Source organism: Cervus elaphus, chromosome 20 (assembly GCF_910594005.1).
Source record: "Cervus elaphus chromosome 20, mCerEla1.1, whole genome shotgun sequence".
NCBI classification, from domain to species: domain Eukaryota; kingdom Metazoa; phylum Chordata; class Mammalia; order Artiodactyla; family Cervidae; genus Cervus; species Cervus elaphus.
In genome coordinates this window covers 38,528,267-38,551,975 of record NC_057834.1, presented here as the reverse complement: position 1 = coordinate 38,551,975, position 23,709 = coordinate 38,528,267, and the positions used below count along the sequence as shown (strand labels likewise).

At 49.8% G+C, this 23,709-nt stretch overlaps 2 protein-coding genes across 5 annotated transcripts; one reads left to right on the top strand and one right to left on the bottom strand.

The window, feature by feature from the left end:
- Positions 1-130: 130 nt before the first annotated feature.
- Positions 131-5,102, top strand: MTX1 (metaxin 1). Of its 3 annotated transcripts, XM_043876088.1 has the most exons (9): positions 138-615; positions 1,609-1,678; positions 1,810-1,889; positions 3,275-3,358; positions 3,452-3,544; positions 3,676-3,858; positions 3,986-4,062; positions 4,498-4,652; positions 4,755-5,102. In XM_043876088.1, the coding sequence occupies exons 1-9, from the start codon at positions 535-537 to the stop codon at positions 4,967-4,969; spliced, it is 1,038 nt and encodes a 345-aa protein (XP_043732023.1). In that variant the 5' UTR covers positions 138-534; the 3' UTR covers positions 4,970-5,102. The 3 variants fall into 3 exon arrangements, with proteins under 3 accessions (XP_043732022.1, XP_043732023.1, XP_043732024.1); XM_043876087.1 differs by having other exon boundaries at positions 131-615; positions 3,275-3,544; XM_043876089.1 differs by lacking the exon at positions 3,275-3,358 and having other exon boundaries at positions 458-615.
- GBA (glucosylceramidase beta) lies at positions 5,098-23,394 on the bottom strand. 2 transcript variants are annotated; one of them, XM_043876085.1, is made up of 12 exons: positions 23,251-23,394; positions 10,514-10,593; positions 10,070-10,157; positions 9,470-9,661; positions 9,206-9,352; positions 8,853-8,986; positions 8,467-8,639; positions 8,000-8,237; positions 7,224-7,448; positions 6,377-6,540; positions 5,861-5,977; positions 5,098-5,761 (listed from the first exon to the last, which is right to left on the bottom strand). In XM_043876085.1, exons 2-12 carry the CDS (start codon positions 10,538-10,540, stop codon positions 5,656-5,658), a joined length of 1,611 nt encoding a protein of 536 aa, XP_043732020.1. In that variant the 5' UTR covers positions 10,541-10,593; positions 23,251-23,394; the 3' UTR covers positions 5,098-5,655. The 2 variants fall into 2 exon arrangements, with proteins under 2 accessions (XP_043732020.1, XP_043732021.1); XM_043876086.1 differs by lacking the exon at positions 23,251-23,394 and adding an exon at positions 21,980-21,996.
- Positions 23,395-23,709: the final 315 nt, after the last annotated feature.

Here is a 23,709-nt window from a genome sequence, read left to right as displayed (position 1 = left end):
CGCTCCGGCCGCCGCCACCGCCCCTGTTTTGTTTCCATGGCAACAAGAGGCGCGGGGCTGGTTCCAAACATAACGCGCTGTGGAAAACATGCGGCTCGGGGGACCCCCCCCGCAGCCCCCGCTCGGGGGCCGAGCCCTGAGGGGCCCCAGAACAGCCCAGACGTCTTGCAGATTTGCGAGAGCCCCCAGAACCCGTCAGGGAGCACAAAATCCCCTTCTCCTGCTCCCACCGCGTCCTCGGGTGTTCAGGGCTCCCCTCCATCGGGGTGCCCTGATTCTCCAAGGCGTGGAGGGCTGAGGATCCTTCCCCCCTTCGGGAGGCACCTCTGAATCAGGCGGCAGCCGCCCTCCCCAGAAGCCCTCGGCTCCGCCCCACGCCGTTTTCAAGCCGCCTCTCGGGCCTGGACAAGCCGCGCCCTCCTGACAGCCTCCCCAGGGTCCCGACCACGATCTGCCGAAAGGGAGGGGGGCGGATCCACACAGTGGAGGGCTGAAGCGCAGGGGGAGGTGCTTCCGGGACAGAGGGCAGGCAAGATGGCGGCGCCCATGGAGCTGTTCTGCTGGTCAGGGGGCTGGGGGCTGCCGTCAGTGGACCTGGACAGCCTGGCCGTGCTGGTGAGGGGTGGCGCCGGCGCTCTCTGCTGCGCCCTGGAGGACTGGGGAGGGGGCCGGACTAGCCGGTCATCCGAATTTTGCCAGGGCGCCTCAGTACGGGCACAGTGGGGTAAACTGAGGCAATCAAAGAGCGTGCCTGGCCGGTATGAACTCTGTACGGTGCCTTTGTAGCCTAGGTTTTGTTTAGCAATGGAAAGAGGCCTGGTCGGGGGTTCAGAACATGAATTTTAGTTCTTAAACATCCATTTACTGACTCTGTGACCTTGGGGCGGTCCCTTCTCTTTGGGCGCCGTTTCTTCATCCGGAGGTTTACAAAGGCTGGATGATCTCAAGGTTCTCCGGCTTGGCATTACTGCCTCCTCCTAAATCTCCTCTTCCTCCTCCTCACTCAACGCCATTTACTGAGGTTATTGTTTACTGAACCAAAAGGCCCATCCACAGCTAAGGCTCTGTAGAAAGAGCTTTGGAGTCACACTATAACTAGTTTGACTCATTCACTCACTTTCATTTTCACTCTACTCATTTCAAGGTATTAGGCCTCTTCCAGATACCAAACATTGGCATCCAAAGATGAATAGCATTTGGTCCCTCCCCTGGAATTGTTTACATAAAGTTAGAAACATCAGCAAACAAGTGTAATAAAATGTTCAGATGCTAAAGTATAAGTAGGAACAGTCCAAACAGACTGCCCAAGAAGGAATGGCCAGTGTTTCCAAGTGAGGCTGAGGTGTTCACCAGGTAGATGGCAGGAGAGGATATAAGAAGGAAGGGTTTTCCTGGCTGATTTGTAATCAGGGACATGTCCACAAGGTCTCTAAGCCCTGTGTTTGCCTGTTGTAAATTAGGAACAATAATGTCTACCTTTTTCGTGTGAAGCAATCCCTCAGTGTAGAGCATAGCACAGAAGGTATTCAATAAATGTTATTTCTTGCCTTGATTCCCCTGTGTGGGCCATGTCCTTGGCCTCTCTGCCTTCTGCTTCCTTTCCTGCAGACCTATGCCAGATTTACTGGTGCCCCACTCAAGGTGCACAAGATCACCAACCCCTGGCGGAGTCCTTCAGGTACCCAGTGTTCTGGGGGGTGAGGAAGGGAGTGTACAAGGGGAAGTGCAAGTGACAGACAAGGATGTGTTGTGGCTATGTGCGGATAGGTGGCTAAGGGTCTGGTGGACATACTTCTTTCTCAATGTCAGGAACTCTGCCTGCCCTTCGGACCAGTCATGGAGAGGTCATCTCAGTACCACACAAGATCATCACCCACCTTCGAAAAGAGGTAGGTGGTTTGGGTAGGGTGACTGCCAGTGAGAGAAGTTGAGTCAATTCAGTGCCATACACATTTATTGAGTACCAAATGTATGCCAAACCAGATGCAGGTGACCCAGGGCTTCAAGGGACATGTAGTCTCCTGGAGGCGACACAGACATGTTGCTGTGATGCAGTAGGCTAGAAATTCAACTAGGCCACTGTCGAGACAGCTGGAGGCACAATGCCTTTTGCCTGCTGGGCAGGCAGGGAGAGATGAACAGGCTGTTGACGCATGGAAAGGAAAGGAGAGTAGGAAATAACTGATGAAGTCCTCAAAGATGAGACCAGTGCGGGGGTGGGGTGGAAGATGGGATCAGAGAGGGATTTCTAAGGGCCATTGCTCTTTTTTCAGGGACCAGGTCAGGCTTTATAATACGGGGCTCAGGATGGACAAGGCCAAGTACCACGATGGGAAAGTTGAAAGAGCATTACGAGAGGACTAGAGAGGCCCAGGCTGTGCTTTTCACTCTGTCATTGGCTATGTGACCACCTTGGGCAAATTGCCTAATCTCTTAGAGCTGTGAGCTTATTTGTAAGACCAGGGGCTTAGCCAGGATACTTTCTCAGGGCTCTTCCAGCTTTCATGGTCTGGTTCCAAAAGGGAACATACTGTCAGAAGTAGACCCCTCTTATTCATTTCTACTTTCCCAAAGGTGGAGGAACTGGGGAATTAATGGAGGCTTGAGAGGAATGGAGAGAAGGGATCCAGGTAAAAGCCAAAACTTCTGGCGGGACTGGGCCACTGTTTCCTTATATATGAGCACAGCTTTCCCTGTTTCTAGTTTTCTCCTACCACAGCCATATTGAGAGAAAGATTATTACCCCTATTCCATGGAGGAGAATGAGGCTCAGAGAGGTTTAATGATCACACTCAAGAGGTTACTTGGGGACAAAGTTTACTCAGGATGTGGAAGAGGGTGCTGAGGAGCAGACACTGAACCTAGGAAGGTGTGGCAGGCTGAGACCTGGGGGTATGGCTGGAATGTGTGTGTGGTGGTGGCGCCTGGACCATGGAATGAAACAAGAAACGGCCAAGAGCTGAGCATTGAGAGAACAAGCCAGGGAGCCCTCGACATGGGTTCACTGGGTCCCGGGAGCGTGAGGATGGCGTCCCCTAGTTCCTGAGGCATTGATTAAGGCCCAACTTGCATCTGAGCTCTGCTCTGCTAGTTTTGTGGTGTCTGGATTGGGGAAGTTACTGTTAGAAAGTTGCCGTCAGCAGGCATCCCGCCAGCTTTCCGTGGAAACTCTGGGAGCTGCTCCTGGTTTGTGGCTGGGCCTTCCTTCCTCCCCCCAGTGGGCGCGGGACCTTGACGGCCAGCAGGCTCCAAGGTCCAGGCTTTCCGCCAACAGCAACAGGCTACTGACTGGGCCCAGGCGAGGGGGCCTCCGCAAGAAAAGCTCCTTGCTCTACCTCTGCTGCGCTCAGAGGTCAAGGTGGGTGGTGCCAGACAAGAGGCCTCCCTCCTTGAGGAAGTGTCCCTGCAGTCCCCCAGCATCCACTTCTCACCATGGACGTTTCCTCCACAGAAGTACAATGCTGATTACGACCTGTCAGCCCGGCAAGGAGCAGACACCTTGGCTTTCATGTCTTTGCTGGAGGAGAAGCTGCTCCCAGTGCTGGTGAGTGCCCAGGCCTACATAGAAACACACAGACACACACACACACCCAGCATGGGAACCAGAATCCCACCCTGGGTCAGGCAGGTACAGTGGCTCAGACCAGCCTCTTCCTTCCTACATACCCAATGCAGATACATACTTTTTGGGTAGACGCCAAGAACTATGTAGAAGTGACCCGGAAGTGGTATGCAGAGGCTATGCCCTTTCCCCTCAACTTCTTCCTGCCTGGCCGCATGCAGCGGCAATACATGGAACGGCTGCAGCTGCTGTGTGGGGAGCACAGGCCTGAGGATGAGGAGGAGCTGGAGAAGGAGGTACCTCTGGGACAGGAGGGCGTTGTATGACAGGAGCCGCCAGGATGATGGCGGAGGGGGCGAGTGCCTGGGAGGGGAGGCGGTACCCACCCCGCAGCCGCGAGCCGACCTTGTATCCTCCCCATAGCTATACCAGGAGGCCCGAGAATGCCTGACTCTTCTCTCTCAGCGCCTGGGCTCTCAGAAATTCTTCTTTGGAGATGCGTGAGTCTCACTCCAGGGGAGTCATAGGTGGCTTGGAAGAAGATACAGGTTCAAATGTAGCCACAGGGGCTAGGGTGGGGGCTCAAGCTCTGGACAGGAGGTGCTCAGCACAGACACTGGGTCTGGTGAAGGTAGGGCTGTGTGTGGGGCCGGAGCCACCTCAGTGGTACAGGAGGGTGGGAGGGCCGCCAGGCCCAGGACAGGCCTGCTGAGCTGTGGGGCACTCAATGTGCCCTTTATGCAGCCCTGGGATAGAGTCCCATTCAAGGCCAGGCTGGCGCCACCTGGGGCACTTTCCCCACACCAGGACCAGAGCCGTGTGTCCTCTTCTCCCCCGGTGGTCCCCCGCTGCCCAGAGCCTATCTTCCCAGGGCCGACTCTTCCTCTGACCCCACCTCTCCCCTTCTCCATCCCACTCTTCTCTCTCTGCTGCAGCCCCGCCTCCCTGGATGCCTTCGTCTTCAGCTACCTGGCCCTGCTGCAACAGGCGAAGCTGCCCAGTGGGAAACTGCAGGCCCACCTGCGGGGGCTGCACAATCTCTGTGCCTATTGCACCCACATCCTCAGCCTATACTTCCCCTGGGAAGGAGGTAAGGGGTGGATGGGTGGGAAGGTGGGGGTGCTAGTCCTGGGGAGAGTGGGCAGGGATCCAGGAACCAGCCTCCCATCCACCTCCTTTCCTCTCCCCTCAGCTGAGGCACCACCTCCACGCCAGACACCAGCGAACCCAGAGACTGAGGAGGAGCCGTACCGGCGCCGGAACCAGATCCTAACCGTGTTGGCGGGGCTGGCAGCCATGGCCGGCTACGCCTTACTCAGCGGCATTGTCTCCATCCAGCGGGCACCATCTGCCCGGGCCCCAGGCACCCAGGCCCTGGGCATGGCTGAGGAGGATGAAGAGGAATGATTTGTCCTCATGCTCTCGGGACTGATTTTTCTACTGTCATGCATTCCAGAGGCTCCTGTGTTTCCCCATTGTTGGTATGGTGGAAATGGGGTGCCACCCCCCCCTGAAATAAAACTGCTCACATGGACTGAGATCAGACATTCTGTCTTTTAAGAAGCTGCCATTTTTCCTAGCTGGTACCAGGGGGTGCCATCTGGTGCTTGAGTCTACCCTCTGGTGCTTGGCTTCTCTCATGGCCTGTGCCTTGGTGCTGACATCTGCATAGGCCTGGTTCTGCATCTCCAAGAAAGACAAACAGTTCCCAGTTTTGGGTCCAGCTTTCCTCGTCTCTTCCTTTCCTTAACCTCTCTCTCCATCCACCCCACCCCCCACCCCTGTTTGTACAGACAGTGAGCTCACCCTGGGCCCGGGCCCAGTTTCCACAGGCAACCAGTGCATAGCACACGCTCACAGAAGCACGGGGGTGGAGGACCACTGGGGCTTCCCGATCCTTTCCCTAGGGGCCTCCAGCCCCTGGCACCAACTAGAGGGGAGAATGAGTCACCCAAACCACTGCCTCTGGCCTTACGTCACTTAAGCTCCCCCTGGTCCTGCTGTACCCTCTGTAGCCACAGACGGCATGTGGGCTGATCGTGTCCCTTTAATGTCCATGCTGAGCCCAGGCACAAGCGTGGGTATCAGCTCCATCACTGGCGACGCCACAGGTAGGTGTGAATGGAGTAGCCAGGTGAGACAATTTCCATGAAGCCCACGGCGGGATCCTTGATGGTGAGAGGCACATCCTTAGAGGAGCTGGAAGAGGCAGGGAGGAGAAGTGGAGTGTGTGATCCCGCCAAGCTCACTGTCTCGTCTTCATCCCAGTCCCCAGGCCCCAGGCCCCGCTGCTCTCACCGGTTCAGCACGACCACAACTGCAGCGCCGTCAGGACGTAACAGTGCCACCGTGTCCAAGTCACTCTTCTCACTGGCAGCCAGCCCCACTCTCTGCGAGCCCTCAGGGATGAACTTGCTGGAGTGGGAACAGGCATTGTCAGGGACCCCAGCCCTGAGGGTAGCTTCCATCAGTCTCTCACTTGAGAAGTCACCTTCCCTACCATCTACACCACCCTGCCCACCCCCACACCGGCCCCCAGAACCATTCCTAAGATCTGCCCTAACTCTCCAGGCCTCCAGCCATGGAGTTAGGTATGCCCTGCCCTCCTGCCTCCTAGCCTCAGCATCAGGCATTCAGGAATTGTCTCAAATGCCATCTAGTCACTTCCTACCTATACGGTGCAAAAGGGACAGATGCGAGCCTCCCAAGGTTCCCACTCCCCACACCTTCCTGCTCCCTCACAGTGGGTGATACAAGCCTCGTGCAGGAGATGCCAGGCCTGGCATGGAGTGGGACTGCCCACCTTCCACTCACCTGAAGTGGCCAAGGTGGTAAAACATAGGCTGTTTGTAAAATGTGTCCTTGGTGATATCCACAATGATGGGGCTATCAACAAAGTTGCGCACCCAGTTGGGTCCCCCTTCAGGGTTTAAGGCGAGGTTCCAGTCAGTCCAGCCGACCACGTGGTAGAGTAGGTTCTAGGGTAGGAACAGGGCAGAGACGGAGCTCCACACTGGGCCCCCAGTGAGTACAGTGAAGCGTCACATGAGGGAGGTGGGCTGTGGGGCCCGGGCCCTGGGAGGGGAGTGTTTATATCCTTAATGTCTAAGGAGGGGACTTCCCTGGTAGTCCAGGGGTTAAGTATCCTCCTGCCAATGGAGGGGACACAGGTTCCTTCCTTGATCCAGGAAGATTCCACATGCCGTGGGGCAGCTAAGCCCATGCACCACAACTACTGAAGCTGGCACGCCTAGAGCCTGTGCTCCACAAGAAAAGCCACTGCAGTGAGAAGCCTGTGCACAAAGTCTAGAGGGTAGCCTTCGCTTGCAACCATGAGAGAAAGCCCGAGAGGCAACGAGGACCCAGGACAGCCAAAAACTAAAAATCTAAGGAGGGAGGGGTTTTGAGGACAGAGGCATCACCAGAGAAACTGAGAAACCTGAGGCAGATACAACTGCTCAAGCATTCAGAACAAGGTGATGGGGTGCACAGATCTCTGAAGGGAAGACAATAGAGGGCATCATGAAGTCCCCAAACTTTGCCCCAAAGAGTAAGCGAGCGGGGGAAAAGCTGGAGAGCAGGGCCCCTGTCAGCCTCTGGTGAGATTATTGAGGGGTCCAAGGTGGTCTGCTGTGTGGAAGGAGAGACTGAGGTGACTCACTGTGATGATGCTGTGACTGTACTGCATCCCTCGATCCCAGGAGCCCAGCCGCACACTCTGCTCCCAGAACTTGGAGCCCACACAGGCCTCTGAGGCAAAGAGCATGGTGTTGGGGAACAGGCGGTGCGTCTCCCCCAGGGTGGCTTTTGCTGGAGCCAGGAAGTCCAGGTACCAATGCACAGCGATGCCATGAACATACTTAGCTGCTTCTGGGTCTGCCAGCACCTGTACAGAGAAAGGGAAGGGCTAGAGGGGAGACAGCCATGGAGCCTGGGCCCTACACAAGGGATCTGGAAGAGGCACTAGAACCTGAGACGTGGGTGCAGGATGAACACAATTTAGAGGGGGTTAAAGTGACAACCTGGGAGATTCTTGGGGCTCTGGAGATCCAGAGGGGGGTCACCCCCAGCATCCCAGGAGTGCCACCTGAGCACCTGGCCCCAGCTAGGATACTCTAGGAATCAAAAGTTGGGGCAGGGAAGGCACTCTGTTCGGGAGCTAATCATCTGGATGCTGGATTTGGGGTCACTAGGGTACTAAGGGCTTCCCAGGTAGCTCAGTGGTAAAGAATCTGCCTGCCAAGAAGGAGATATAGGTTCAATCCCTGGGTTGGGAAGATCCCTTGGGGAAGGAAATGGCAACTCACTCTGGTATTCTTGCCTGGGAAAGCCCATGGACAGAGGAGCCTGGAGGGCTATAGTCCACGGGGTCAAAAAAGAGTCAGACACAACTGAGCATCCAAACAACCAGGTACCCACGGGAGTCCTGGTCCTTACCACCTGGGCCCAGCGAGGCAATAGCAAGCGCTGGTCATCCAGCATGAACAGTTGGACGTCGCGGTGTGTACTGTTGGCGAGGATGGGACCCAGGTCACGGGCAATGAAGTCTCGCTGGTGCTCAGGAGTGAAACCCAAGCACTGGAAGGGGTACCCGCTAAGGAGCCCTGCAGTAGGCTCGTTCTCGGCTGTCACTGCCCAGAACCGTAACTTGTGCTCAGCGTAGGCATCCAGGAACCTGGTAAGGGAAAGGGGGTGAGGGATCACGGCCAAGAAAGGGGACCAGGACCCTGGGGACTAGGAGGTCGGACTGAATGGGGAAAACTGAGGGGCCTAAGCCTGAAAGGCCCAGAAGGTAGAAAGGTGATCTGAGATCTGGCAGCCAGACAGGTCAAGGGTTGGGACGCAGACCAGGGTGTTTGAGAGGGGAGGCTGGTCCAGACCCGATGGCCCTGCTGTTTCCTTACTTGACAAAGTATCTGGCCCAGGTCTTGTGGTAGAGATTCCCTGGCTGACCCTTGAGTGTCCCCTTCCCATTCACGGCCCCATTGGTCTTGAGCCAAGTGGGTGATGTCCAGGGACTGGCAAACAGTGAGATGGAGCGGTTGGCCAACTCCAGAGCTTGGTGAATCAGTGGTATCTGGAAACAAAGGTGGTGAGGAGAGACACCCAGAGTTGGAAGATAAACAGACTGGCCCAACCAGTGTATCTGGCCTAGCCATCAGCCTCTACCCTTCCATCCCAAGCGAGGGCAGGGGCAAGTTCTATGTCTCTCTGCAGACTGCTCTAGCCTGAGGCCCCTCAACCACCAGGCATCAATGCTGCTGGGGCCTGAGGCAGCCAGAGTACCCACCTTGAGCTTGACATCTTCCTCTGGAAGGCTGAAGTTGAGCAACTGGAAGTCATCAGGGCTGTCGTCATAGGTATAGGTGCGGATGGAGAAGTCACAGCTGGCCATGGGGACCCGGATGATGTTGTATTCAATTCCTGCAGAAATTCCTGAGTCAGGACCAAAGGGAACTTGGGTGCAGGGTGAAGGGCAGACTATCTGAGCTGGAGGCCCCTGCCACTCAGCGGATGGATAGGACAATTTTTTTCCCCTGGGCATTAACAGAGACCCAGATGTCAGGGATGGGTGGATGTCAGGGTCAAAGGAAAGGTCAGAGTGTCAAATGCATTATGTCATCCTGTCCCTTTCCTCCTCACCTTCTTCAGAGAAGTACGATTTGAGTAGCAGATTCTGTGCAGCAGGTGACAGGGCAAGGATGTTGAGGGCAGCAGCATCCGTCATGGCCCCTCCAAATCCCTTCACTTTCTGGAACTTCTGATCTGGCTGCAGGGTCAACAGCAACCCTGGGGACATCCGCAGGGAATAAAAGGCGTCAGTGCACAGGGGAGACACTCCATGCTGATCGCTGGAGCCCACCACTGGGCTCCAGAAGGACCATAGCCTGGGTGAGGGGTGGTTACCTGTGCCTGTGCGATTGGCCTGGAAGGTCCCCAGACTCAGCTCCATTCGGCGCCCGCTGCGTGTGCTCTCAAAGCGGCTGAAGTTGCCAGGGTCAGGCAGGGTCAAGGGGTCAAGAGAATCACAGTATGTAGCATTGCAGACACACACCACGGAGCTGTAGCCAAAGCTTTTAGGGCTGCAGGGGCGGGCACCTGGCAGGAAGGGAGCACACGAGAGGCAAGGGTTGAAGGATGAGGATGAGGAGAAGGGACACACTAGTTGCAAAGAAAGACTAAATACTGGTTTCAAAAATTCTTGGGCCTCCTTGGCGGTCCAGTGGCTAAGAGTCTGAGCTCCCAATGCAAGGGGCAGGGGTTTGATCCCTGGTCAGGAAACTAGATCCCACATGCCACAACAAAGACCCAACTCAGACAAGTAAATAATAAATAAATATTTTAAAAAATTATCTTGCTGTACCCCCACCCCACTGTTGCTCTCAGTCATACAAAAGGATTTATTGAGCATCTACTTAAGTCCACCACCAGTATGCCGGAGACTGCCAAAGACCAAATGGCAGAAGGGGGCCTGGGGGCTCCTTCCCTTCTCTCTGACTCACTTACCTGATACCCACGACACTGTGTGGAGTAGAAGTAATCCCATGAGGCTGGCAGCCATGATCTCTACTCTGCCCCGAGGCACAGGACACTCCTGAGAACACAATGAGAGGCTAGAAGGCAAGCCCCTCTCCACCTCTCCTACCCTCCTGCAGATCTCGACTGCCTATAGTCTCCCACCTTAAACAGAATGGAACACAGCCCACAGACACCTGAATCCAGCCCTCCCTCCAAGCTCTCTGCTAGTAACAGCTCTCTGCCCACCCCAAGCAGGACCCTCCTGTGCCCCTCTTCCCAACCATTTCTCCTTCGATCCCACCTTCCCTCCATCAAAAAGGCATGATGACCTGCTTCAAGGAGAGCCTGTCATTGATGGAATTCCAGAGCCCGGTTAGCCAGAATTCCAGGAAGCACATGACAAGACCAATTAGAAGCCTTGTCCCCACTCACCTCTCTGGAAGGACTTGAAAGCTCCATCACCAGGCAAGAAGACGTTGGGGTTCCCAAACTCCGGAGGGATAGAGGATCAACTAAAAACAGGGATGCAGGGGCCTGTGATAGCTACACACACCAGATTAGCTCTGCGGGTTAATTCCGGCATAATGGAGTGAGTCACGTGAGGCCATGGGAGTGTCACATGACCCAGGAAGTGAGGCAATTGCAACCATACTTGTAAAGGGCGACTGACCGGCTTCCTGAGGGCTTATACATCCTATGAAATTCTAGAAGGCATGTACGGATGACAGCTTTAGGAAGAATCTAGATGAAAGATCTGAATGAAGGATTGGGTAGAGGTTCCCGAATCCCAAAGGATGGGAACCACAGCAGGCACACTGCCTTCTTAAGGAAAATATTTTAAAGTTATGCTGAGAATGATTAATACTAATAAAAGAGGATCATGTTACAAAAATACCGAGGGCAAAATCCTGAGCGACGATTAAGCAATCTTTGCCCTATAGAGGCTCATAAGCAGGGGAGTCAGACACACAGATGCTTATAGATAAGGACAAAATTGGTAACAGCTGTGCAGAGACCCTTCATACAGGGCTTCACGGAGAAGGGGTGAGGGGTAAGGAGTACTACCAGAGAAGTGCAGGGAGGATGGGCCCTGAGCAGGGGGCTGGTACCTCCAGGCCTCTCTTGTTTCATCAGCAGACACAGATGAGAAGGAACTGTTTTTCCTTTCTCACAGGGCAGAGAGGTTGTGTAAAGCAGTTCAGAAACTGGAAAGTGTGGTGCAAAGCTGTATCCTCAGTGGATGTGAGAAGGAGCTTGTGTTGCCTCATGGGCCACATCACAGATTTAGTGGGAGTGACATACACATTTAAGACCTGACTGACTCTAGCTTCCTGAGCCTGTTTCCTCATCAGTTAAATCTCCCCATCTGTTAAATGCCACCACCTCACAAGGTCATTACTACAATCAGTAAGATAAGCACAGTGCCTGGTACACAATAGACCCTCGGGAACCACTTGTCTGTTTTGTCTTTTTTTTTTGTTTGTTTTAATTATCCCAGTGAAGTGTTTCCATATAAACTCCAGGGAAAATTGACCATTTCTTCTTCTAGGTTCCCATAACCCTAGAGGAGCTATGTGTGTATGTGTGCTTAATCACTCAGTCGTGTCCAAATCTTCACGACTCCATGGCTGTAGCCTGTCAGGAGCTATAGTCTCGGTGAGAGGAGCTTGGTCTGAATCTTGGCTCTACTATTTACTGGCTGTTTGACCTTCAATAAACAGGAAGGACTGATGCTGAAGCTGAAGCTCCAATACTTTGGCCACCTGATGTGAACAGCCAACTCACTGAAAAAGACCCTCATGCCGGTAAAGGCTGAAGGCAAAAGGAGAAGAGGATGACAGAGGATGAGATGGTTGGATGGCATCACCGATTCAATGGACATGAACTTGAGCGAACTCTGGGAGATGGTGAGGGACAGAGAGGCCTGGCCTGCTGCAGTCCATGGGGTGGCCAAGAGTCAGACATGACTTGGTGACTGAACAACAAATGACTCAATCACTCTAATCCTCTGTTTCTCATCTATAAAAGGGAAGTGATAACTCCCATCACACAGAATTGTTGTAAAGTGTCAGTATGATAACGCCTACCACACTGCTAAGTCACTTCAGTCTTTGTGACCCCACAGTTTGTATCCTGCCAGGCTCCTCTGTCCAAGGGATTTTTCTAGGCAAAGTTGCCATTTCCTCCTTCAGAGGATCTTCCTGACCCAGGGATCGAACCCTCGTCTCTTATGTCTCCTGCATTGGCAGGCAGGTTCTTTGTGACTAGTGCCATCTGGGAAGCCCAAAAAGGGCGTGTTGCCTTCCCTTGGGGAATCGAACCCGGTCTCCCATGTGACAGGCAGGGGCTCACCACTATGCTAACGAAAACCGGTACCAAATACTACAACAAGGTAGGGCTGAGTTTACATAAGGAGCCTGGAATTCCACAAATGAGTTCTTACTCATTCAAGCAGAAGGCCTGGCTTCTGGGTAGGTGCCAAATTGTTCTGTTTAATTGAACCACCATCATGATGTCAAATCTGCCCCATTTAGACTTCCTGCTTCTCAAGGAAATGCTGCACATGACTTGTTCTGGGGAGGAGAGCAGGTGACATCCAATATCTTACTTCCCTTGAGTTCACTTGTTCCACCAATATTTACTAAGCACATACTATGTTTGCCCTTACCTGCTCTGCTGGCTCTAAAGTCCCTCTCCCTTGCCTGTTTCCCTTTGCAGGCAGAGACTTTGTTGAGTCTTTTGTTTCATTTCTATCAAGGTGATTTTCCCTTGAGGCTTTTGTATTTTATCTTCTTAATAAAGTTGGTTATTATAAGGGCTAATATTTATTGGTACTTATTCTATGCTGCTTTATGTTCATTGTCTCATTTCATTCTCATGAGGCAGATACTAATTTTTTCCCCACTTTAGAGATGAGGAACTTAAGACTCTAAATGGTCATGAAATTGCCCAAAGTCCCTTAACTACACAGTGGTGGGACCTGGATTTGTAATAAGGGGTGGGGCATAGGACCCTATGGCTGCCAACTCTCAACTGGGCAGCGGTCCTCAAGGCAGAGAGTGGGTGAGAGGTGAGAGGCCTTCTCTTAGGGGCCGGCGAGCATGCTGGGGGGTCTAGGGACAGGCTGAGGGCTGCGTCCCGCAGCGCTCCAGAGCTCCATGGCACTGCCCTTAAGTGCCATGCACTTAATAAAGCTTCAACCAGCTTCAGTCTCTCTGTTCACATTTCAAAAACTGATACAGCTGAGATCGGCTGTCTACCCCCTAGGAGGTGGCAGAGGTCAGGGTTAAGCTGCATTGATACTGCCCATCATGACCTCAGGTCCACCTCTGTGGTTGGAGCTTTTCTCAAAGGAGGGCAACTGCTGTGAGCTGGAAACTAACCTGAATGGCATTTGCTACAACATGTATTCCCACTGATCCTACACGAATGATTCGCTCTGGTTTAAATGAAAAGCCCAAGGGCTGGCTGGGTCCTGGGCGCCTGGCTCCCTCAGTGACGACGGCTGGGCAGGCTCTGGGGACCGGCCCCGGAGTGTGCCACCAGCTGCGACCTGCCTCTTCAGCAGGGCCTGGGCACTGGTGGAAGGACACAGCCTTGGTGCTGGACCAGTGCTCCTAGGCAGAGAAAGGGGCCTGCGCAGGGTCCCCTCCTCTTAGCCTGGGCGGAAGTTGAGCATTAGCACTTTGCCCTTTGTCAGAACAGAGAATAATATTTGCTCTGGCGGAGGTTTACAGCAACATGGTGACCTGACTATGACCTGACCTTAAGAACAAATGATCTGACACCAAGAAGTTTGCAACAACTAACCACGACTCCCCACCCTTCCCTATAAAAGGGCTTGGCTGAAAGCTTTCTGGGAGTTGGGGGTTTTTAAGGCATAAGCAACTTTGCATGGCCCTGCAGTAAACCTCTCTTTGCTCCAAACTCTGACGTTTTGGTCTTGTCTGGCCTCACTTGCACTGAGCACACAGACTTGCGTTTGATAACAGATTCATACCCAGAGTCCAATGACACACATCACACCTGGAGGTGAGTGCCTCCTGGTGTGCCAAATGCTGCTGGTTATTTTCAAAAGCTGCTGTGCTGGTCGGCAGTGTTGCTTTGTATTGTTTTAAAATTGTCCCGTGTTTTCCATGGTGTGGTCTATCTGGTAAAAACGAAGCCCAAGTTTGCTTCCAAAGTGCTGGCTACGTGGCACCACTTCTGGATCTGTGTTCTTCAAAGGCATTGGTCAGGGGATAACTGGTCGATAAAGAAACAGAATCCAGGATTCCCGGGTTGAGCAAGCTGGATTGGTTTTCAGTTGGGAGGGGCAGATCTGCCTCCGTTCCTGAGCCTCACTCTCTATCACGGGAAATCTCAGCCCAATAGCCTGAGCACCCCTTTTTCATAACAAGTATTTCCTCACATACTCTACTATCCTGAAATAAAGGTATAGATACTATGACTTACCTACACACATAATTTAAGAGACTAACTATTGTTACCTTAATTGGAATATAAAGGAAAGATAATGGGAGCTTTTTTTAATAGGAAAATATGTTTTCAATAAATAAATGCTTAGGAAGGATTATCTACAAGATATTCTAGGACAGTCCTAAATGTAATAAATTAGGATTTAACAGAAGGAAAAACAGCCCATGAATTAATAATTTCAGAGTGTAATTTTCATGTAATTTTTTTAAATGTAATTACTATTATGCTGTAAAAATATAAAATACATGATAAATAAAAATGCTTAAAAGTCAGTCTTTATGAATAAGATTCAATGCATTCCACAAGTCTTAACAAATTTACTATTTGATTCTAAGCCTTGGCAATTCAGTAAGGAATTTCTTTTCAACAAATGGTGCTGACATGACTGGATATCATGTGCAAAAAAGATAAACTTAGACCCTTACCTCACCCCATAATCAAAAATCAAAGCAAAATGAATCACAGACTTAAATATAAGAGCTAAAACTGTAACATTTCTGGAATAAGGAAGATTAGCCAGTGGTTTCTTTTTCTTTGTTTTAGGCAACAATAAACATTTGTTATCTCCCAGTTTCTGTGGGAAAGGAATGCAGGAGTGGCTTATCTGGATGGTTCACACTTGAGGTTTCTCAAAAGATTATTGCCAAGACATTGGTCAGGGCTGCTGTCACCTGCAGTAGGCTTGACTGGGCTGAGGCTCTGCTTCCAAGTTAAGTGAAAGTGAAAGTGTTAGTCACTCAGTCATGTGGAGTCTTTGCAATCCCATGGACTGTAGCCCGTCAGGCTCCTCTGTCCATGGGATTCTCCAGGCAAGAATATTAAGAGTTGCCATTCCCTTCTCTAGGGGATCTTCCCGACCCAGGGATCGAACCCGGGTCTCCCACATTGCAGACTGTAAACTGTCTGCGTCACCAGGGAAGCCTAACACACATTCATCATGTAACATAAGCAATAAACTGGGGCTGGCTGTTGGCAGAAGGCCTCAGCTTCCCACCACGTGGAATAATTCATAGGGCTGCTTGAGTGTCCTCACACATCATGGCAGCTAGATTCCTCCCCAGTGAGTGGTCTATGAGAGAGTAAGGCAGAAGCGACAATGTCCTAGCCTCAGGAGCCACACATTATCATTTTTACAATATCCTATTGGGTAACAGTCATCTTTTTATTAATATATATATTTAAAATTTTTTTATTTTTTTTAATTGAAGGATAAAGTGAAAGTCGCTCAGTCATGTCCAACTGTTTGCGACCCCATGGACTACACAGTCCGTGGAATTCTCCAGGCCAGAATACTGGAGTGGGTAGCCTTTCCCTTCTTCAGGGGATCTTCCCAACCCAGGGATCAAACCCAGGTCTCCTACATTGCAGGAGGATTCTTTACCAGCTGAGCCACAAGGGAAGCCCAATTGAAGGATAATTGCTTTATTTATTTTTTTTGTCACACCTGTGTGGTATGTGCGATCTTAGTTTCCTGACCAGGAAACAACACTGCTGCCCCTGCATTAGGAACACACAGTCTTAACCACTGGACCACCAGCAAAGTCCCTACACAGGTCTTCTAGAGATGTGTGTGGGACAGAGAGGCTAAATAAAGGCATGAATACCAGGTGGTGGGGATCATTTAGGGGCCATCTAGGAGGCAATCTACCATAATCCACCCTCTGTTCTCCAATAAGGCATGTCTCTCCCACAGGTAAATACTCTTACTTCCTCTCAAGGTCCCCCAAATTCCCATCTCATTATAGCTTAAGTCCAAAGTCTCATTAGACAACGGTTTCTTATATATGATTCTCAAATACAAACGATAGAAGAAAAAGATAAATTGGACTTCATCAAAATGAAAAATGTTTGTGTTTCAAAGGATGCCATCAAGAAAGTGAAAAGAAAACCCACAGAATGGGATAAAATATTTTCAAGTCACATCTCTGATAAGGGCCTAGTATCCAAAGTATTCAGAGAACTCTTACAACTCAATAAGAAGAAGATAACCCAACTAAAAAACAGGCAAAGGACTTGAAGAGATACGTATTCAAAGGTAACATACAAATGTCCAACAAGAACACAAACAGATGCTTGACAACATTTATCATTAGGGAAATGCAAATCAAAACCACTATGAGACCACTTAACATACATTAGGATGTCTGTGATCAAAAAGACACAATGACAAGTGTTGGCAAGAATGTGGAGAAATCAGAACGCTCACATGTTACTGTGGGAATGTAAAATGGTGCAGCCACTTTGGAAAACAGTTTGGCAGTTTCTCAAAATGTTAAACAGAGTTACCATTTGACCCAGCAACTCCACTTCTAGGTAGCTACTGAAAAGAAAATATTTATCCACACAAAGACTTGTACATGCATATTTACAGCAGCGTTATTTATGGAAACAAACCAAATGTCTATCAGCTGGTGAATAAATACACAAACTGTGGTATTTCATTAAATGGAATAGTATTCAATGATAAAAAGGAACAAAATACCGATACATGCTATGACATGAATGTACCTCAAAAACATCATGGCAAGTCAAAGAAGCCAGACAAAAAGACCACACATTACATGATTCCATTTATATGAAATTCTACAACAGCCAAATCTAGAGAGACAGAAAACAGATTAGTGCTTTCCTGCAGCTGGTGTGGGAATCGAAATTGCAAAATTCTATAAATTTACTCAAAATCATTGAACTGTACACTTAAAAGGAGAAACTTATATAAATTAAACCTCAATGAAGCCAGTAAAATAAATTTCATTACATATTTGCAGTTGGTTCATTGTTTTGGTAGGAATACTACCACACTGAAACTCTACAACTAAATATATTACATAGTTGGAAATGCTCTAATACGCTGAGTAGACAGATGCAATAATTTCAAGACAATGTATTTAACTTCTTCCTTCATAATTATCTTCTCCTAAGTTATTGGGCTTTTCAACAACAACAAAACTTCTAAAACTTTTCTGCATTATTATATAATAAAGTCTTGCTGATTTATATTTGATCTTATATTTGCATATATTATTGAACAGAACATTCCGTAAGTAGAATGAGAGATAGTTCTCTGTGCAGGGCTGTCCCACATGTTATAGTCTACCTTTCCTGTCCTCCTTCCACTAAATTCTCAAAGTGCTCCTAATCGTTGTTGTTCAGTCGCTTAGCTGTGTCCAACTCTTTGCGATTCCATGGACTGCAGCATACCAGGCTTCCCTGTCCATCACCAACTCCTGGAACTTGCTCAAACTCAAGTCCATCGAGTTGGTGATGCCATCCAACTGTCTCCCCCTCTTCCGTCCCCTTCTCCTCCTGCCTTCAATCTTTCCCAGCACCAGGGTCTTTTCCAATGAGTCAGTTCTTCGTATCAGGTGGCCAAAGTATCGGAGCTTCAGCTTCAGCATCAGTCCTTCCAATGAATATTCAGGACTGATTTCCTTTAGGATTGACTGGTTTGATCTCTTTGCAGTCCAAGGGACTCTCAAGAGTCTTCTCCAACACCACAATTTGAAAGCATCAATTCTTCGGCGTTCAGCCTCTGTTTTGGTCCAACTCTCACATTTGTACATGACTACTAGAAAAGTCAGTTGCTCCTAATCATGGTCTCCACTAAAGACACATTTCCAAAATGCCTTCTGGGGGACAAGTGAGACCCACTGCCCTAAGGGAGTCACCTCAAATGCCCAGGCTGCAGTAGTCACTATGGACGTACTAGGTGGCCACAAATGTGTTCCTCATTTCCCTTTGCACAGCACTTTTAAAAGACTTAGCTAAACACCAAGGGAGGGCAACAGGGAAATAAATATAAGTGAGAAGTTGAAGCACAAAAATAGTTTGGCTGACCCAGCACAGAAGTTCTGATCTCACTTCAGCCAACTCTTGGCTCAAATAGCAAACTCCAGCCTTGGAGCCTGGCAAGCACCATGTCACAGGCTCCTTATTCTATAGGTCTCAAGTCAACTCCCCAAGGACGGTGCCTCCTCCTGGTCCCACTGTCACCTCCATGGTCAAAGAGAGACACTTTCATGTCATGTATGGCAGAGGAAGACTCAAAAAATACTTAAGAGATAAGTGAATGGATAAACCTTACCAGTCAACTTTTAATCTGTCCTTTCAGCTCTGGTTTCTGATCTGAAGAAACACCACTCTTACTGATTGCTGACACCAAATGATTTCTTCCTCCAGTGAGACCCTTCTGCCCCTTAATTACGAGGTTGTAGCTTCATCTCCTGGAGAAGGCAATGGCAACCCACTCCAGTACTCTTGCCTGGAAAATCCCATGGGCAGAGGAGCCTGGTGGGCTATAGTCCATGGGGTCGTGAAGAGTCGGACACGACTGAGCAACTTCACTTTCACTTTTCACTCTCATGCATTGGAGAAGAAAATGGCAACCCACTCCAGTGTTCTTGCCTGGAGAATCCCAGGGATGGCAGCCTGGTGGGCTGCCGTCTATGGAGTCACACAGAGTTGGACACGACTGAAGCGACCTAGCAGCAGCAGCAGTTTCATCTCCAGATTTATCTGATCAACAAACTTTTTTTCAGCTCTATCGAGATAAAATTTTTTACATCTCTACTTCAGTCATTAAAGAATCTGCCTGCAATGCAGGAGACCTGGGTTAGATTCCTGGGTTGGGAAGATCCCCTGGAGAAGGAAATGGCAACCCACTCCAATATTCTTGCCTGGAGAACCCCACGCACAGAGGAGCCTGGTGGGCTACAGTCTATGGGGTAAGAAGAGTTGGAAACAATTTAGCGACTAAACAGTGACTGCCACCGAGATGTAACATTGTGTAAGTTTATTTTATTTTTTTAAACATTGTATAAGTTTAATGTGTACAACTGATGATCTGATACATCATTTAACATGTTGCCAAAAGATGATGGCAATAGCTGGTTTCATTAACCAACTCTTAAACAATACCATAGCATACCTGTAAAGGCCAGTGCAAATGGAAAGTGTTTGTACCTCATATGCTTTCTTATAATTTTTCTCAAGATACCAATAGCTAATCTTTCATGAGTGCTTACTACATGCATTAGCCTGACAACCCCATGTTATGGGGAAAACTGACTCAGAGAGGTTAAGTAAGTGGCAGAGTCAAGCCTAAATTCAGCTCTTTCCTACTCTGAAGCCCAAGCAGCTCTTAGTCATCATGTTCTACAGTCTTCCTGACATTTCAGTAGTATATTTTTAGTCTTCAGTAAGTTTCTTTTTCAAACAATTATTTATCTATTTATTTATTTATGGTTGCACCGGGTCTTTGTTGCTGCATATGGGCTTCCTCTAGTTATGGTGAGTGGAGTTGCAGTTGCACAGGCTTCTTATTGTGATGGCTTCTCTTGCTGCAGAGCACCAGTTTAGGTGTGTGGGCTTCAGTAGTCACAGCACACGGGCTCAGTGCTTGCAGCTCACAGACCCTAGAGCTTGCAGGCTTCAATAGTTGCGGCACATGGACTTCAACTGCTCCATGGCATGTGGCATCTTCCCAGAGCAGGAATCAAACCTGTGTTCCCTGTATTGGCAGGCAGACTTCTATCCACTTTACCACCAGGGAAGTCCCTTCTGTAAGTTTCTAAATGGCCACAGGGCAAATTTCACAGTTCCTATTTCTCTGAAACCTAAAACTTTTTTCCTCAAGAGACAAGCACAGAATTGGAGCTCGGGTTTACTGAATGAATGAATGGGTTAAGTTACTAACCGCATTCGCTGTTTAAGGTCCTGCTTGTCAGTGTTTCAGAGAATGTCTTTGGTGTGATCTGAGGCAAAAGAGTGGTGAACGTCCAGAAGAATGAAGCTAACTCTGATGAGGACTATTAGAGCCAGAAGGAGACTTAATTGAGGGGATTTGGTTGAGGCAACAGGAAGTATGATTCAAATGCTGAACAACTGTGAGCCTGCTCACACATTCCTTACTGTCCCGAGCCTCCCATGCAAGGCTGTCACGAGTCTCATTGCAGATAAAAAGGTATGAGAAGGTGGTCCCTGTGAACTGTAAAACTCCATACGGATGGCTGGAATTATTATTGTTATTGTTATCTAGCCTTTGTTTCTTTCCTCCAGGTGCAGTGGAAGGAGTCTTCGGTCCCAGGCCTTTACCCCCACCCCTGTTCCCTCCCTCAAGAGGAGGCAATAAGGAAGGGGAAGGGTGTTTTGACATGGACACCCTAGTGATTATACAGGATTAAAACCCTTGCTTCATTCCTTACTAGAACTGAGATATTGGGAAGTTACTTGACTTCTTGGAGCTTCAGTTTCCTCATCGCCAAACCTCTTGCCTCACGGGTTGTTATGAGAACCTTATGCAACAATGCGTGTAATGTTACTCACAGCCAAACCTCTGGGATGAGTCGCTACACTTGGTGAGTCCTCTCTCCATTTCTCACGTTGCATGGGCTGAAGCTGGATCCTCTTGGTTCCCCAAAACTACTCTTGCCAAGGTCACTGTTGCAAGTCCAGTGAATAATGCCCAGCCCAGGGAGTCCCTGGTGGTTCAGACGGTAAAGAATCTGCCTGCAATGCGGGAGACCTGGTTTCGATCCATGGGTTGGGAAGATCCCCTGGAGGAGGGGAACCCACTCCAGTATTCTTGCCTGGAGAATCCCCATGGACAGAGGAGCCTGGCGGGCTACAGTCCAGAGTCAGACACAACTGAGCAACTAAGTACCCAAGCACTTATCTGACTGTACTTTTTACCTCAGCTGACACAAGGCCCCTCTGTTCCAGAAGCACTCTCTTTTGTTCTTAGGACTTCACACTCTGCTGCTCTGGAGGTCCTCTTCCTTCTTTGCAGGTTTCACCTCCTCTATCTGTTCCTTAGGGTTTTGTCCTAGACCTTCTCTTCTCATTCATCATGCTCTCTCCAGAGATAACCCATGGCTTTGATTATCTTCTAGCTGCTTTTGGTTCCAAAATCTGCACCTCCAATCCCAATCTTCCTCTTGAGATGGACTCTGTGATGACTCTACCCTCCAGACCTTTCCTGGTGGGAGTCTCACAGACACTTCAGCAGCACCATCATGAGGGCATCATCTCCTCCAGCCAAACCCACTCATCCTCCTGTGTTCTCTTTCCCCATGAACAGAACCTCTTCCTCGAAGAACCTGAGGCTTGTGCCTGACTCTGTCCTCTCCCCGAATCCTTCTTCCTATCATTTCTCTTGTCAACTACTGAAACACCTCTCACTTGACCTCCTACACTCTACTTTTCTCCTCCAATCCATTCTTTAAGAAGCATTCAATAGTGTAACTCAAATACAAACACTGAAGCTACCACTCTCCCTCCTAAAATCCTTCAATGGCTCCATACTGCCTTTTAAGAGGGCTTATGGGACCTGGCATCTTAGTTCTAGCTTCATTTCTCATCTCTCCACGTGGACTATATGCTCCAATCACATTTTGCCTAACAGGCCACGTTCCATCTTACCTCTGCTCTGAGCTAGGATATTTTCTCTTCTCTCTTAAAAAAAAAAAAAAAAGTAAAGTAATTAGCCTCCAACTAATAAAAATAAATGGAAAAAAAAAAAGAATAAATACTCTTTTTCATCAGTAGGTCCTCAGCCTTAATATCTCTACCACCAGTACCATTTTCCCGACACCCCTAAATGGGCAGGGCACCCCTGCTATGTGCTCCCCAATGCACATATTTGACAAATAATAATTGGGCATCGACTATGGGCCAGGCACTGTTCTAGACACAGTAATGAATAAGATGATAAAGTCCCTGACCCGGTGGAGCTTATCTTCTAGCGGAAATGGTAGACAATAAACACAGAACTTCATATGGCCATGAGCACTATGAAACAAAATAAAGGGGTAGGGAGTGCTGGACAAAGGGAGTGAGGGGGGAGTGGTAGGAACTGAATTTAGAGAAAAAGGTTGGGGCTCAGATCCTGTAAGGCCTTCGTGGCCACTGTGAGGAGTCTGCATTTTATTCCAAGATGGAAATTCACTGGCCAGTTTGGTGCAGGGAAGTGCCACCATCAGGTCTATATTTTTAAAAGATCACTTTGGCTGCTGTGTAGAAATCAGACTGTAAGCGGTAAGTGCCAAGGCACGGAGACCAATCTCTAATTACAGCCTGCCATGGGCTGGCCCCCTTGTTCTCTATCCTTTCTCCTCAGAAACCTCACAAAGGCTCTTCTTCAGTTTGCACCACTCTTCACCTCCAGGCCTAGTTAATGCCTATTCATCTTTCTTTCAGACCTCAGCTCCTGTCGTTATGTCTAAGAAATTCTCTTTCTCACACACACACCCCCTCCTGTAACACAAGCTCACAAATCTCACATCTCCATTGTAGCTCTTGTTCGTTGCAGTTAATTGTAAAAATGACTTAATGTCAATTATAGCTCCCAGTGGCCTAACTCCTTTGTCTGTTGATCGGTCCACACGAAAGCCGAATAGAGCAGAGGTCAGTGTGTATCGCCAGCAGGTAGCACAGCACCGGCGCTAGTGCTATGCTCACTGAACGTTTGTCGGATGATTGAAGAAGGGATAAATTCTACAGATCTTTTCCCCATGCCAGCCCTCAAAAATGCAAGTGGGTAGAAGAGGATCTGAAGATTTCCCCCCTCTTCCTCATTAGTAAAACACGACCATCCCTACAATTAATGATAACAGTGCTGATAAGAAGGTGCGCTGCAGATGCAGGGAAGGGAGAGTTAAGATCCTAAGCAGTGCAAAATCCATTACGCCTACCGTCGGCGAAGCGAAACAGCAGCCCCAACCGGAGGCGAAAGGAAATCCCAGAGCAGCCTGTAAAGCTGGTAGGCGGGGCTGGAGAACAGGGCTCCGCGGAGACGGGGCGCCCCTCACCACGCGCAGCCGCAAGGCGCGCAGGGCCGGTTGGGCGGGACCCGGGCCTCGCTCGGGAAGGGAGACCGGTAATCGTCAGGAGGCGGGACGCAGGCACTTTCCGCACGTCTTATTGGTAGTGCTGGGGACGGACTGTTTCCTCTGACCAGCCTTAGCCCACAGACGGCGCAAGCGTATTCGGGGGTCTATTTGGAAAGAGGGCGCGGGAAGCGAGAAGCGCGCATGCGCCTCCGTATATACTCGCCCCCACACCCTAATGGGTGGGGGAGGTTGCTCTCCCTCAGTGAGTCCGGGTCACTGGAAGCTGAGCTGTACTCTTGAGTTTCCTCCTTTGGGAGTCTC

Coding starts and splice junctions, on each gene's coding strand:
- GBA (XM_043876085.1), bottom strand. CDS start 10,540: ATGGAGCTTTCAAGTCCTTCCAGAGAG. Junction 9,353..9,469: donor GGCCAATCGCACAGGCACAG/GTAACCACCCCT, acceptor GGATGTCCCCAG/GGTTGCTGTTGACCCTGCAG. Junction 5,762..5,860: donor GTTGTGGTCGTGCTGAACCG/GTGAGAGCAGCG, acceptor TGCCTCTTCCAG/CTCCTCTAAGGATGTGCCTC.
- MTX1 (XM_043876087.1), top strand. CDS start 535: ATGGCGGCGCCCATGGAGCTGTTCTGCTGGTCAGGGGGCTGGGGGCTG. Junction 1,679..1,809: donor CCCCTGGCGGAGTCCTTCAG/GTACCCAGTGTT, acceptor TCTCAATGTCAG/GAACTCTGCCTGCCCTTCGG. Junction 4,063..4,497: donor AAATTCTTCTTTGGAGATGC/GTGAGTCTCACT, acceptor TCTCTGCTGCAG/CCCCGCCTCCCTGGATGCCT.